The 14,782-nt window shown below is 35.9% G+C and overlaps 1 protein-coding gene across 4 annotated transcripts in view; it reads right to left on the minus strand.

Annotated features, from left to right (window-relative positions):
- Window positions 1-14,782, minus strand: part of znf385b (zinc finger protein 385B) — a 203,042-nt gene that overhangs the window by 89,924 nt on the left and 98,336 nt on the right. The window contains exon 1 of one of the 4 annotated variants that reach the window (XM_073854673.1): window positions 2,477-2,631. The exons of the other annotated variants lie outside the window; for them this stretch is intronic. Within the exon in view, the coding sequence (XP_073710774.1) occupies window positions 2,477-2,486 (10 nt within the window). The 5' untranslated portion in view covers window positions 2,487-2,631. Of the gene's footprint in view, window positions 1-2,476; window positions 2,632-14,782 lie in introns of those variants that run through there. 4 annotated transcript variants of the gene reach the window in all.

Below are 14,782 nucleotides of genomic sequence, written 5' to 3' on the forward strand. Positions count from 1 at the left end.
GAGAGAGAGAGAGAGATAAAGAGCTACTTAATTGAACTTCTCAACAAAACTCTCTCTATCGTTGTGGGGGAAGTTGCTCTCTTTAAATATTTAATTTGATCTACACCCATTTAAGAAACTTGATTATGCAAATGCCCCTTCAACGAGAGGCATTACTTTCAGCGGTCATATTGTGTACAATCTACATTGGAATATTGTTTAGGTCACAAGGAACATCATTAATGTTTAAATGTATCCACGGGGGCAAATCTACTCTGGATGTTTATGGACCAAAGAGAACGGAAGGACTGTTTTATTGATCTTATTTTCTGCGGTGGAAAAAACTGGCATAAAACATACATTAAACAAGGCTAAATTGCATTTTGCTGCAAATGTCTTTTCGATAGTTGTATCATTTTACAAAAACAAATGTAATGTTTCACGTACTGTATGGGCCAGCAACTGGCCATTTGAATTAATGAATGATACTTGGTGCACAAGAGGTGGAAAGCCAGAAAATGAAGTTGTAAAGAGTGCCACCAAAATGCAACGCATCATTTTGTTAATTTGCAGTCGGCACAGCCTCTGCCGCTACCACAGGCAACACATCTCAAGTAGCCATTCAAACAAGACACGATCTTACAATCATTTTTTTACAACTGAACTGCTTGACATTTTGATAAAAAAAGTAAATGCTATCAAAATAAAAAGAATATAGTTACAAAAATCTCTTCATGTACTATTTTGCAAATGATTTCAAATAACATCATACAAACCAATTTTTGTTGTTTTTCGACATTAAAGGAAAAGAAAAAAATTTCATTACCGCAACGTGTCCATGAATGGATTTGGGTTCTTTGACATGGAAATGTTTATAATAAAAAAATCTAAATGATGATTGGTGATCATTGGTAAACAATGACAATAATAAGGAATATAAATGTGTCCAAGACCAATTTTCTCATCCTCCGCAACAATTTTCAATCATTGTTTAAGCCCTAAATGAACTAACATTTAAAAAAAATTGTTGGAAGGGACATAATTGATTGTGACACTCAAGATGGCTACCAGACAAGCAGTTCTTATTTTTTTCTCTCCAGATAAAAGTTAAAATTTTGTTTGTCATAGTACCTAGACAACTTTTTAGTTCTCATTACCGAAACATGAGTTTGTAAATGCATATAAAAGGGCTTTTTAAAAATTCTGATGCTGGACATCTTCTAAATCTGGATTTTGTGAGAATCACCCATATACTGTAAAGATAGATATATAGCGAATTGCACTTCTGCTAGCTTTAAAATGCTTTTTTAACATTTCCAATTTTTGATATTTGGCATACTGCATGTAAGTAATCTAAATACGATTTTAATTGCCTGACAACCCTATAAAAATATTAGTTACATGTCTAATGCACAAAACATATACTAGTCTTTTGGCATATACTTTTAAAGCAGTGTATTTGAACCTTTCTTGCTTCACCACGGCGAGTGTGTTACTGTAACCAATTTTTGCCTGTATCCCATCCAGAACATTTCTTTGAGTCTTTCCATTAGTATGAAGCTTAATGAAGTAGCTAAAGTTCTGGCAAAGAGCTCGGTCCCCCCGAGGTCTTCACCACAGGGGTCTTCGCAAGACTGGCAGACAGTCGCGAGGCAACCATCAACAGCAATTTCAACGCCCTGCTCCCCACAGACATGCCTGATTATTTCTGGTCCCCTTGCTCTGGAAATATCACACTGCATTACTACTTCATCGAGCAAGCAGCTACTAAGGGACCCTTTCCAATGAACTCGTATAAACACGAGCGTGATCGCTCGCAAACACCCACACGACAGAGGATGAGCGTGTAAGCCGCAATGTCATGCCACGAGGGAGATCGGCACCCCTCACAATGCCACGCTGCTCGCTGACATCGCTAACCCACAGAAGGTGGGAGTTTTGTTTTGAAGCGATTTCAGACGCATTAAAACTGATTTCACAAAAAAAAATTCTCAGCATGAAAAGAACACAAACACAAATGAAAAAAAAACGCAGTTGCTTAGTAATTGATTAATTAATACTTACTTAATACTTTTAACGAATATTAAGGCAATTATATAATACATCTATCAGGTGATACTATAAGCAATAATGTATTACTGTCTGGTTAGATTGTTTACTTTTCTTCTTTAAAGAATACTGTCAGCATGTTAAGTCAAGTTACCATCAGCGGAGATAAGGTGTCACGAGCTGTATTAGCAATGGCAAAAACTTAACCCACATAAACAAAACAATGTGTTGACAAGATCTCTTACATAAATCCAGAGCACAGTCGTATTTCAAAGCTTGCTTCCCCGGCAATCAAAGCAGGAGAATGAAGCAGTCAAACACTCTTAACTAAACAAATTCTGACACAAAGCTTTCACCAATGCACCAAATCCCGGACAGCACGCAAAAAAGCGATCAAAAAAGAAAAACCTGCAAACGTGTTGCTATCCTCAACGAAAGCCGTACTCACCTAAAAGCATGGCTGGAGCGTGGCGTGCGCGAACAGGACTGAAGCTGCTGCTGGAGACGAAATGTGTGCCAGTCAAGTCAAGCGATGAACTTAAGCAGTCCGTACGATACAGCTCTGACAGAGAGAGTGAATGCACTGTGAACGTGTGCTGCGCTCAGCTGAGCAAAAAGAGAGAGAGAGAGAGAGAGAGAGAGAGAGAGAGTCTACCCAGAGACGGAGTCAGCAGATGCTACCCTCACAGTCCCTCTGAGCCGGAGTAAAGGGAAAAATCTGGGTCTCACCGCTGTGGATGTGGCAGGAGAGGCTGTGTAAAATCAACAAAGCAGCTAATCATATGATTTAGGTGATCTGCTTTAAAAATCCTGCACCTGGCCGTGATTCAGCTCGTAGGAATCTGAATCTCGTAAATTAGGGGCAACCCCGGACTCACTGAGTGAACAACGTACTGCCGACAGGAGACTTGTTGTAGCAACATCAGGTGTTGGACAGTAACGGTAGAGATGTCCACAGAGAAATTATTATTCCATATAAGTAACATTTATTAAGGAAATGAAAATGAGGTGTGGGGTAATAAAGCAACAAGCCAAGAAACCAACAAACGGAGATGAGGAGTAGAGGTATTCCGATGTCCATATTTTTTCAAATAACAAGAAATTAAAATTTAGATTCTTTGAGTTTAGGGTCCACCAATTAAAGAAAAGCAAATACAAATTTTTTTTATTAAAGTGCACCTTTTTTATTGCTTTAAACACTATTTTGTGTATTTGGTATAATACAATGTGTTCGCGTGGTTTATGGTCCAAAAAAACACATTATTTTCCACAAACCATACATTTTTGGAGCTCCAAACTGAAACGCACAGATTTTCTGTGTCCCTGATTGGCCAGCTGAATACCTCTGACCCGAAATGTTATGCTCCTTACCATATTTGGAAGATTCGCGCACAATGCAATGCTAACAGGAGTTAACTTACAGGCTGATTTCGAACTGGGAGGAATTATGATAATGTCTGTCTTTACTACATCACCAATCCCAGGAAGTAAACTGCCTACAAACCGTGTGTTTGTTGTAGTCCAAGAAAAGAGATTAATGATGGAGACAATAACTCGCGTCATCGTTTACTTTGAGATTTGTACCTTTTGCGTATCGTTAACATGTACTAATATACACTTACATACCAAAGGAAATGTAAAAACGTAAATCGGACAATAGGTGCTCTTTAAGACAATCCGCTTGTTAAGTCTGACATCATGCATCGCTTCCGGGTCAAACCGATCTCAAATAGCGGAAAAACAGAAAAAAGACGCTAATTAAGCAATATCGCTCGAGTAGGAGTGTGGTATAGCTCTATATCATCACGGCTGTGATTAGGCCAGAGGCACGAGGACGTAGGCCGAGTGCCGGAGGCAATCACAGCTGTGATGATATAGAGCTATATCACATGACTCCGAGAGCGATATTGCTTTTATACAACAGTTCGACGGCACACGTTTGAAAAACGAAAACTAGAAAACAACAATGGAGTTATTTTAAAAGCCTCTTTGTTTGAGAACTACTTCTTTCGCCACGGATTTGAGGGCTGCCAGAATGACAGGTAACACTTTCGGCTGCTTTGAATCTCATAATAACTCAATGGACGGATAGGCGTTTCTTTATATTAACGTTTCTTGGTCACAAAGTGTAGTTTTAAGATTAGTTCAGTCGAGAATATATATTTATTATATTTAAATCTACAGTCGATTAGTAAAGATAGCGCCTGTTTGAACATTTGCTTAGTGAGATTCGGTACGTATGAGAACCAAAGCATGAGCGGACGTCAGTGTTCACTCGCCCCGCTGACCACCGCCCTCTCTGGGCTACATCTCTGACAGGGATTCCCTGGCTCTGATATTCGCCTTGTTTGTTTTTGATGGTCAAAATGAGATCAAATCAGCAGTATTTGGTGTCATGATAAAACTATTACTTGTTTTCTTATTCATATTTAGTGTCTTTTGTGTTGTTATTGTTTTTGCGCGAGGTAAAAGTTAATAAAACTATACTTATATAATGTTACTATTGGTTTCCCATTTACTCTTAACGCGATACGAGCACTCGATTATTATTAAACTTTGTTCTTGTCAGTACTATATAAAACTGTTTTTTATAAGTGTTTTTGCATGCTGCTTATAAATATATCAGTGGCGATATCTCATAACATGTTTTAATAGTCACATTGCGATTAAATAAATGATCAATGTCCACATTTAAAAGCTGCGGTGCTTACCTGCAGTTCCACTGTGTTTTCGCGTTCTGATAAGAGATATAGCTCCAGAAGAAAAACCGAGTGTTTACAGTCCTCTTTCCAAGTGTCCACACGATGTGACAAGACATTAATCCCATTAAGTTTAACGTAGGGCTGGGCGGTATGAGCAAAAATTCATATCCCAGTATTTTTTTTAGGAATCCCGGTATCCGATATATATCCGGTATTTTTTACCAAAAGGATAAAAATGTTACTTGAAAGTCAAAGCCTTTATAATCTTTGTGGCTGAAGTTGTTGTACCATAAAGTTGTAAACACTCCCTAATAAACTATCTATTCCACTTCAAATCAAAACTAAAATTATATACCATGCAGTACCATATAAAAAATTATCTTTGTTAAAGCCTTTATCTTACCTGAAATGACTGTATGCTCATGTCCTTGATGGGTGGTAAATGTTTGTCATACCAAAGTTGTTTAGCTGGGTTTAGTTAACTTTATATACAAACCAGTGAAGTTCTAAATCATTTCTTTTTTTTTACTTTGTTTTGTGCACATGGGCATTATCATGTAATATGATCTTTAATCTATAATATAATTATAATTATAGAAAAGTGTCCTGCCCATACTATTGAAATTATTATCCATAAAATTAGAAACACACAATTCTCATTAATATACTGAACTGTCTGTAGCATTAAGATTTGTGTTCACAGAATTTACTAAAGTAGTCAGTCCTCTTCATTAGAAGGGGGTCACAGTCCTTTTGTCCTTACAGTGTATTCCAGTCACAAAAATGGACAAAACTTAAAAACATATGATCCAAAATAATTAAGTTTATAGAACAGATGTGGTTCTGGAATCTGATTGACTATACGTGCAAACTGAAATATAATGCGCACACATTCAGCACAATTAAAGTGTCTTTGTTTCATTCACACACATCCTCCCTTACTATTTATTAATAATAATCTCATTAATTCACACTAATAGCTTCACTGAAGCAGCACAATCATTCGTTACTAATTCTAAAGTGACGTTTTAAAATTAAATAACTTGTTTGTGGCTGTTATACTGGGCTTTGAATCTGAGGAAAAAGTTCACAGCAAAATAAAACTCCTTCGGAGTTTCTGTTTTTTCTACGTATTTGTCCCGTCGAACTAAAGTATAAACGCAGTATCACTCACCTGATATTGCTATAATAGTGATGATGAGAAATAACTGCAATAGCGTGTTAGATAAATAGGTGTTGTGATGGAGCGTCAGACACGTTGTTGGAATGAAAGCACACATATGCAGTGGTAACTTTATTCCAATGATCTCTCTGTAAAAGCAGGTTGAGGAGACATTTTATTTTAGTCTTGAACTCAGTTATTACAATCCTCCGAGTGCATGCAGCCGCAGTTTTTGAATGTCCACATTCATGAGGCGCAGCCAAGCGTCACAGAATTTCTGCGTGCTTCTCCATGTCGCGTATTTGCTGTGACGAGCGGGCTCGCGCAGAGCGCATGTATGCGCGCTTGAGTTGTATTAAACCATATCGATATGAACGGTATGGACTAATTCCGCATCGCGTCGGGAACCCATATCGATATATCCCCTAAATCCGATATACCGCCCAGCCCTAGTTTAACGTAACATCCAAAAGCGCTGATCTTTAATGGAATAATAACTTCCGATTGGGGATTCACAGACTGATTTATGAGCTAGTAAACTAATAAGACACACGGAGAGTGTTTAAAAACAGCGCGTCTGTGTTTTTCCATTCAGAGATGAGCCTGTTTAGGACCTCCATTCACTAGGTGGCGGAATGATACGAAAGGTGAAGCGGTTACAGTGCCGTTATCAGTACAATATCTCATAGCTCTTAGCCAATCAGATTCGAGAACCAGAAAGAACTGTTGTATAATACAGTATAAACTTGTATCATAATCTGAGATGACCAGACATGGATTTTTTACAAAATTTTTCATATTACTGTCTTTGATTCCTTGAGCCTTGATAGTGTATTGCACACTGGGATTTTATAAAATGTATATGTGTGATATGAATAAATAGTGCTCATAAAAAGCTGGTTAAATAGTATCCTCCATCGAAATGAGTGGAGGACTGGACACGGAAACAGTATTCCTGAGGTTATGACCAGGGCCAAACAGAATCCGCTGAGAACTTTTCCCGCAGAATTTATGCCTGTGATTGACAAGCACACATACCCCATGCTTGAGCATGTTTGTGATCAGTAACCGTCATTGACAACAAGCACACATACATAGCCTCGCGCTTTGTGAGCGGCATTGACAAGTACATAAACCCTGTTTTGCTGTGATTGTTTTTAATGATAGACAGCATGAACCGTTTGATATTTGAGATTAAATAAAACTTACCGCTGAGTTAAGCAGATGTCACTTGTTTCTGTCGTCTATGTGACGCGACAGTCAGCACTCAGCACATCATCATTTCAAATCTGTTTACAAGATGAATGCTCTTGTTATGTTTAATATAAAGTTTACATTGCATTGTAAAAATTATGAAATTATCTTCATATGTGCTTAATTCATAATAAGAACGTATTAACACAAGCTTTTTTATTCTGCCATAATATATAACACTTTATACCACGGGTCTGTTGAATGCTGTATTCTGATTGGTTGAGAAATGTTCCATGGGTATGAATTATTTTTCAATAACCGCACACAAATGTTTGTAGTAACCGTGGTATAAGCGGAATAATTGACTCTTTTGAATTATTTGAAAATAATGCACACCCGCGGCATTACCACCTTGGGTGTGCATTATTTTCTTATAATTCAATGGCCCGTCGTCAATTATTCCTTACATAAACAATAATATATGTCATTTTATATACAAACTTTAATTTTATCTTGACATGCACATTATCTGGTTGGTCCAGTTTAATTCAGAGGACTCATTGGTTTGGTGTATTCATTTTCATTTGCCTTAAAAAGTAACTATTTTAGATGCAATTTTGTAATATTTATAACTTAAATATCTTCTAAAAACATTTAAAATCATTCTGCAGAATTCCCCAGATTTTTCCAAAAAATTTCCACAGAAAAAGCAAAAAAAAGTCAGCAGATTCTGTCTGGCCCTTGTCATGACTTACTGTACCAAGTGGATATTTGGCTGAGATACAACTATTTGAAAATCTAGAATCTGATGGTGCAAAGGAATCTAAATATTGAGAAAACTGCCTTAAATTAGTCAAAAATGAAGTTCTTAGCTAATATTTGGCAAAAATGATGATCGCTTTACTAGATAAGACCCTTATACCTTGGTTGGGATCGTTTAGAGCCCTTTGAAGCTGTTATAATTATAAGTTTCATGTTTAGCCCCACGTTGTTTAAATAGCAAATGCATTTGCGCCCATGTTTGCGCCCATGGTCTAAAAACGCGGTGTGTTCAGGCACATTGTTGGCGCGTTGCTATTTTGAGGTAACTAAAATAGACTACGCCATTGACCAACAAAAACCTGGTCTAAAGTCTAAAGTCAATGGCGCAATATGTTTTTTGTTATTTAAAGAGCGCATTAGAAATATGCGCTATATAAACGAGACAACAACACAGGTTTGCTTATCACATATGAATGCTCAGCAGCACAAAAAATGCTTTTCAAATATAAAAAGATTAAATGATTGAAATGTAAAAGACTATTATTGAGTCTCTTGGACATAAATGAGGACTGATTATGAGACGTTAGAAGGCGCAAAGAGCTGCTTCACCTGTAGCCGTAAGTAAATAAATGCTTTGCTTTAAACAAATGCATCTATTTTTAAATGTTTTTTAAATGCTACCCCACAGATTTATTGTATATGATGATTCTGTACCTGTGGATATGATGAGATGAGAAACATTTTAAGTAATGCCTTTTAAAAATCCCATATGACGCTGTCCCACTGCTGAAACGATTCGGCTCTCCGCACTTTAGTGAATTCTTTATCTCCTGTTTGTTACAAATAAAGTATTTTTAGAGTACAAACCTTTTCTTGCATATTTGGAAATTATTTTATGAGATTACAATGATTATGTAGGATATCAATAGCATATATTTACAGCAACTAAAAGCCTGCTATTTTTACTTCTATGACTAAAAGAAAACGACTTTTAAAAGTTTTAATCAAAAAAATGTAAATTTTCAATAAAAATAAAAATATTTTTTTTAACATTATTCTTAAACTGGGGGTTTCTTCCTTTGCTTAGTTTTTCAGTTTACAAAGTCCGTCATCTAAATAGGGATTAGACATAGCGCCAGCATAACTGGCTTTTAAAGGGGATGAGAGATAAGACTCTCAATGGTTTATTACACGTTACGCCCAAAACACACCCGTTATTCATTACTAGAATGGGTACAACCCTTTTTGACCGTGCGCTCGGCGCACAAACCATTTTTCCCGTAGCAAAATAAGCAAAAGTTGCATCGGACACGCCCATTTAGACCGTGCACCGTGCGCTTTACACAGTGCGCTTCGATCGTTTAAATAGTGCCCATTAACACACACATGCACGCACACACAGCCTCAAAGTAACTCAGATCCTTAAATCCTTCAGACAAGTTAGATCCTTCAACAACTCACAAAGACAGTAATTGGGCGCTCAGTGACCTCACAAAGAACTGGCTGCTGGAAATAGTCTAAATGGCAGAGGAGTAACTACCAACATGTACATTAAGACAAAGGTGGGGTGGAGGTACATATGTGGAGGTGAAACATCTGTGCTTGACTCTTTTAGATCTCAAAGCCCTTCATCTGGTGTCGAGTATCCACTGAAACATTTTTTTAAAAATTACACAGAGCGCTCCTCTGATCGTATTACTCTTCTGGCTTGAGAATAGCCCAAGATCCCTCATCTAAGAATACAATGGTTCACGACATGTAAATCCTAGGGCTTACAAAGGGAAGTGAGACGGATAGATGTGTCACATGTGTGACTGGGGAAGGGTGGAGAACGAAATGACAAGATTGCACACATCCTCACCAACATAAACGTCTTTTTGAACATCTAACACCTAGATCTTGTTTCAGACAACTATACATTCGACCTGAATGGAAACTCTTAATCGTGTCCCACTTTGACATACCAGACGTATTATTTTGGTGTCTTTGATTTCGAAGAACATAAAGGTTACAATGAACTGACAAACCCGGTCACAAGAGAGGCAATTTTGGTCTCCATATCCATTGAAATGCAATTCTGAGAATAGCGGTTCCCCACAAGCTGCGATGTCCTGATCGCCGCAGCAAATATTTGGGTGGCTGGTTGGTGACTCTGGAGTCCTGGAGGTTATGAGGGTTATCGTGCCCCTTCCCCCCCGGAGGTGAAGATGTAATTTACAGCACACGGACAGCGGCATCTGTTTGCAGCATTTCAGCAGCTAAAAGTTTGTCTCCTTCTCTGGTTACACTACTGGATAGAGAGGCCTTACAAGTGCTGCTCACTTAGCAAACTGCCTCCATTACGTGCCGAATACTACTCTAACCTTTCTCTCTTTACAACAACATGCAAAGCTAAGGGGGAACTATAAATATATTGAGAATATCAAGGATTCTTTCCATTGACAATACAATGCAGTCTTGAATTCTGAGTGTTGTGCGGGGTTAAAGGTGCAACAAGTGTCACCAACTGTAATTGCAAAAATAATTGCTATAAACAAGTTTCCTGGACATAAACCGTCTTCTGTTGGTCACAAAACGGAAACATCCATGATCAGTTCAGCCAGTATTGCAATGTCCGGTCAGGATAATATGTGATCTGTGCTGGCAAATTGAGTTGGAATTAGCAAATTTTCAAAAATAAGTTATTTATATTTTGACATTTTCTATTAAAAACGATGTATTTGTTGGAATCTGACAAAAATGACAGAGCTACACCTGTTTAAGTTGATAGAATCAGCAAAGTCAATTTTAAGAAAAATCGAGTTAAAGACTTTTGAAAGTTCAAAAACAAAATCACTGCACCCATACCTTAAAATTCTCTGGTAAAACTAATTTTAAAGTCAAAAAACAATATCTGAAAATATATGTTTAGCTTTTTTCTTTCATTTATTGTTTGATTGACATTAAGACAGACAGCTTTAAGATCTACTGTAATGCAAGGACCTAATATGATGTTACACATCAGATATTTTTCCCAACAGTTAAGACATTCACTTAAGACATAATAGATTATATCTCCGTGAATTCTTGTCAAAACCAATATTTTAAAAATTGTAATTATGTCTATATGTCTATATATCCTCTAAATGTAAATGTAAGTATATCTGGGTTGCGTACTCGCATGTCTGTGTATGCTTCGGTCAGTCAGCGAGAGAGAGATCGTTTTCGAGTCTTGTCGCTCTTAATAACTTTTTTCACATTAATCAGATCCCGAACTTTATCTCTCTTAATAACTCTTTCAACATCAAGCAAGTCCTGCATTTTATTTTCTAATTCCTGCATGTTGTAAAATCTAAATCAAAATGTCAGACGCGCATGTGGATGCACGCATCTTTGTATCAGATTAAGCATTTAGGACAGTGCACCTCGTAGAAAACATACAACTAAAGATTATTTTAGATGTTTAATGATTATTTAGAGCTTAAATGTACTTATTTTTATAAAAAAAAATTGACCAAAATCTACATTTTATACTTTTGCCTCTAGCTCAAAATTAGACAGTGCGCATTCCAACTCATTTAGACAGCACGGGTTACAAATATTTCGATGGTGCCAAAGTAAGGGCTTAATTTAAGTTATCTGATACAAAGACAAAGCACTTGAAATATTTTTCTGAAATAAAAAAAATCACCTTTAAGTGAAGAAACTTGCTTCATATGGATTTAATAGGTGCTGTTTGGGAAGGTCCTAAAGCACACTGCTCAGTCAATACAGTAGCAAAAATCCAAACCAGGACCTCCATTTCACCTTGGGACAGACATTTATTTAAGAACTGCTGCAGTAAGCATTTGTTTGGCCTGTTGTCATTGTCTAGGATAATATAGCATGTGTGAACGGTCAGGAATTGCTGTTAATAATGGCTTCCTCAATAAGGACACTGTCAGCCTTCCAGAGTTGTAAATAACCTTGATTTTTTTCTGGACTGTAAGGAGTGTAAAGGGAGCTGGAAAATAAAACGGTCTGTGTTTTTTTAGAGGTCAATTGTCTGTGTTTCATATACCAATAAACTTTTTATAATATCCATTTCAGGGTTTCGCAGTACTGTAGATGGATCAATATGGTTTTAAAATACAGAAAATCTAAACATTTATCTTTAAAATGAGATGGAGATAAATGCATAAAAAACTAAATAGAAAAGATATTCATAAATACTCTCACATATGAGCGACAGGAATCTCTAATTTATTTATCAAAGACTGTAATTAGATGAAATGGGAATCAATTAACATCTTTTGTCTGCCTTCTTAGATTTTTCTTCTTGGATAAAAACCAAAGCAGTCTGGGTAAACTGTATCTCTGGAGTTCTCAACAACATCTGTGCTCAGATTTGCCAAGACACCAAGTCTGCTGCAAATCATAGATTTCAATACAGAACAGAAAATATTCGATCTATGCTGGTTTAGTTCATTTATACTTCTATAAACCATATGTCAACAATTGTCAAAACAATGTGTCAAAAAATAGGAGACACATCTGAAACACAAGTTGACATAATTGACTAAGCACTGTATACAAGCAACCTCTCTATAGCAATGATTTAAGAAATAATAGACAACAGAAGCTAGTTATTATAGTTTATAGGGGCGGTTTCCCGGACCAGTATCAGCTTAATTCAGGACTAGGCCTCAGTTTAATTAGGAAATATAACTAGTTTTAACAAACATGCCTTACTATAAACATTACCTGTGTGCATTTTGAGGTAAAACAAAGGGTACTGATGTTTTTTAAGATATGTAAGTGCAAGTTGTTTTCAGTTTGGAGAGCTCTTAAAAGTGTTTAAGTGTAGGACTAGTCTAATCCCTGTCCGGGAAACCGCCCCATAAAGTTTTAAATCTGGATATTTTTCTTACAAAATCGCATTAACCTCAACCTTTATTAAACCCCTGGAACCATGGATTAGGGGAGAACCGGGGCGAAAGTAACACGGGACGAAAGTAACAATTACAAAAAAAAGTAATTTTCTCCGAGCCCTGATTGATTACATTTGAATTCCAAACTATGACATCTGTAGAAAACCTTGACAGAGCTGACAAATATTGCGTTATTTTTTTTCACCGTTTTTTGCGTGAGTAGGTCCAAAAAGCTGTTTTCAACCATGTCAAGAAAAATCCTAAAGTGGTCATTTTTTTTCTTATAATGCGTTGTGTTTCTGGTTTCATGTGTTAAAGTACTGATCAATCTACAGATTATTTAGTGACCTAACACTTTTAGTTTTTCAAAATAAAAGTAAATTGGGTTTAAATGTCAGGAGTTCCTATCAGGACTAAAGTAACACTTGTTAGTTTTGTCCCGCTGCTACAGTTGCATTATGTTAAAACGTATATTATTCTAATTTGATTTAATTTAATTTTCATATTGTTCATACTGTTGAAAAAAGTTTTATTCTCAACAATTCAAGTTTGTACTGTTGGGTTGCTTTTGAAACATTTTATTAAACTGAAATTTAAAATGAAAATGTACTTTCATTATTTTTCGCAAAGATAAATGACAAAATATGTTGGCAGTTGCATATTAACAAGTTCATAGTCATGTATATTTAATAAAAACAAGTGTAACACAAAAATCTATCTTGTTCTGTTGCGTTACTTTTGACCCACCTGCGTGTTAGGTTCATCCCAGCCGACAGGGTCGAAAGTACACTCAAAAAAATGAACTTTCGCCTTTGTCAGTTTTACTTAATCCATTCATTTTGTGATCACTTAAAAAAATTAATTTACGACGTGAACTTAATTTAATTGAGTTTATTCAACAAAAAGGTGTGACTTGTCAGCTTTACTAAAAAATTATTTATTCAGCCAACATAACAGTGTTGTGTAAAATTAACAGATTAATAAAACCAATACAGACTGGCATCTCATTGGCTAATGATGTTGCAGTGTATTATGGGTAATTGTTGTTGTGAATTAACTTGTTCTGATATATTATTAGAACAAAAACAAACAAATTAATGGTTTGAAATGTAACATTTCATTTCAAATATATTTGTGATGTACTTGATAAGTTATAATTAAGAGGCTTATATGATTAGTTGTATTAAGCAGCTGCACTATGATTGATTGATTGATTGATTGATTCAGTGTTAAGGAGTTATTAGATAAAAGGGGTGGAGTTTATAAAATGGCATTATTCAAATTTTTTGTCGTCATTAATTAATTTTTTTATGTACAATCAACTCAACTGTTGCTTGTTAAGTTTACTTAATCTTCTTTTGTTAAATGAACTTAATTATTGTTCGTTGAGTTTACTTAACAAATTATGTGGAACCTGTTGACAAAATATTTTTTAAGTAAATCCAACATTTCATTTTTTTGAGTGTAACAATGCGCTACTTATGTTTAAAGTGAAATTATAGTGAATTCGTTTTACATTTGTTCAAAATTCCATCTGGTATTGATAGACGACACTTGTGAGTTATTGACCAAAGCAAAAATATATCTCTGTCTAAAACATTTTAAAAATGAAGTTTTTCTGAAAAATTGTACTTTCGCCCCTGCTCTCCCCTACAGTACTTCTGTGAAGGATGGATGCACTTTTTTGGGCTTGAAAGTTGTGGATCCTGTTTTCTACCCTTATAAAGCTTGCAAAAGCCTAGACATTTACTAAAATAACTCAAATCATGTTCATTTGAAAGATGATGGATATATGTCTCTTGGATGGCTTAAGGGTGAGTAAATCATGGTGTAATTTAAAATTTATTGCTGAACTATCCCTTTAATGTTATTTGTTATCAATAACATTGTGTTAACCCTAAGGTTGGCTCAACCCTAAATCTGAGTAATAAATAATATTGACATTGATGATTTTCTTAGCAAAAACTGCTAATGTTCAAATTGGTTGTTTCCAAACATGACCATTTAAAGCTAATCAAGAACAGTGTTATTTCAGACACAGAACA

The sequence above is a fragment of the Misgurnus anguillicaudatus genome, chromosome 17, assembly GCF_027580225.2.
Source record: "Misgurnus anguillicaudatus chromosome 17, ASM2758022v2, whole genome shotgun sequence".
Taxonomy (NCBI): domain Eukaryota; kingdom Metazoa; phylum Chordata; class Actinopteri; order Cypriniformes; family Cobitidae; genus Misgurnus; species Misgurnus anguillicaudatus.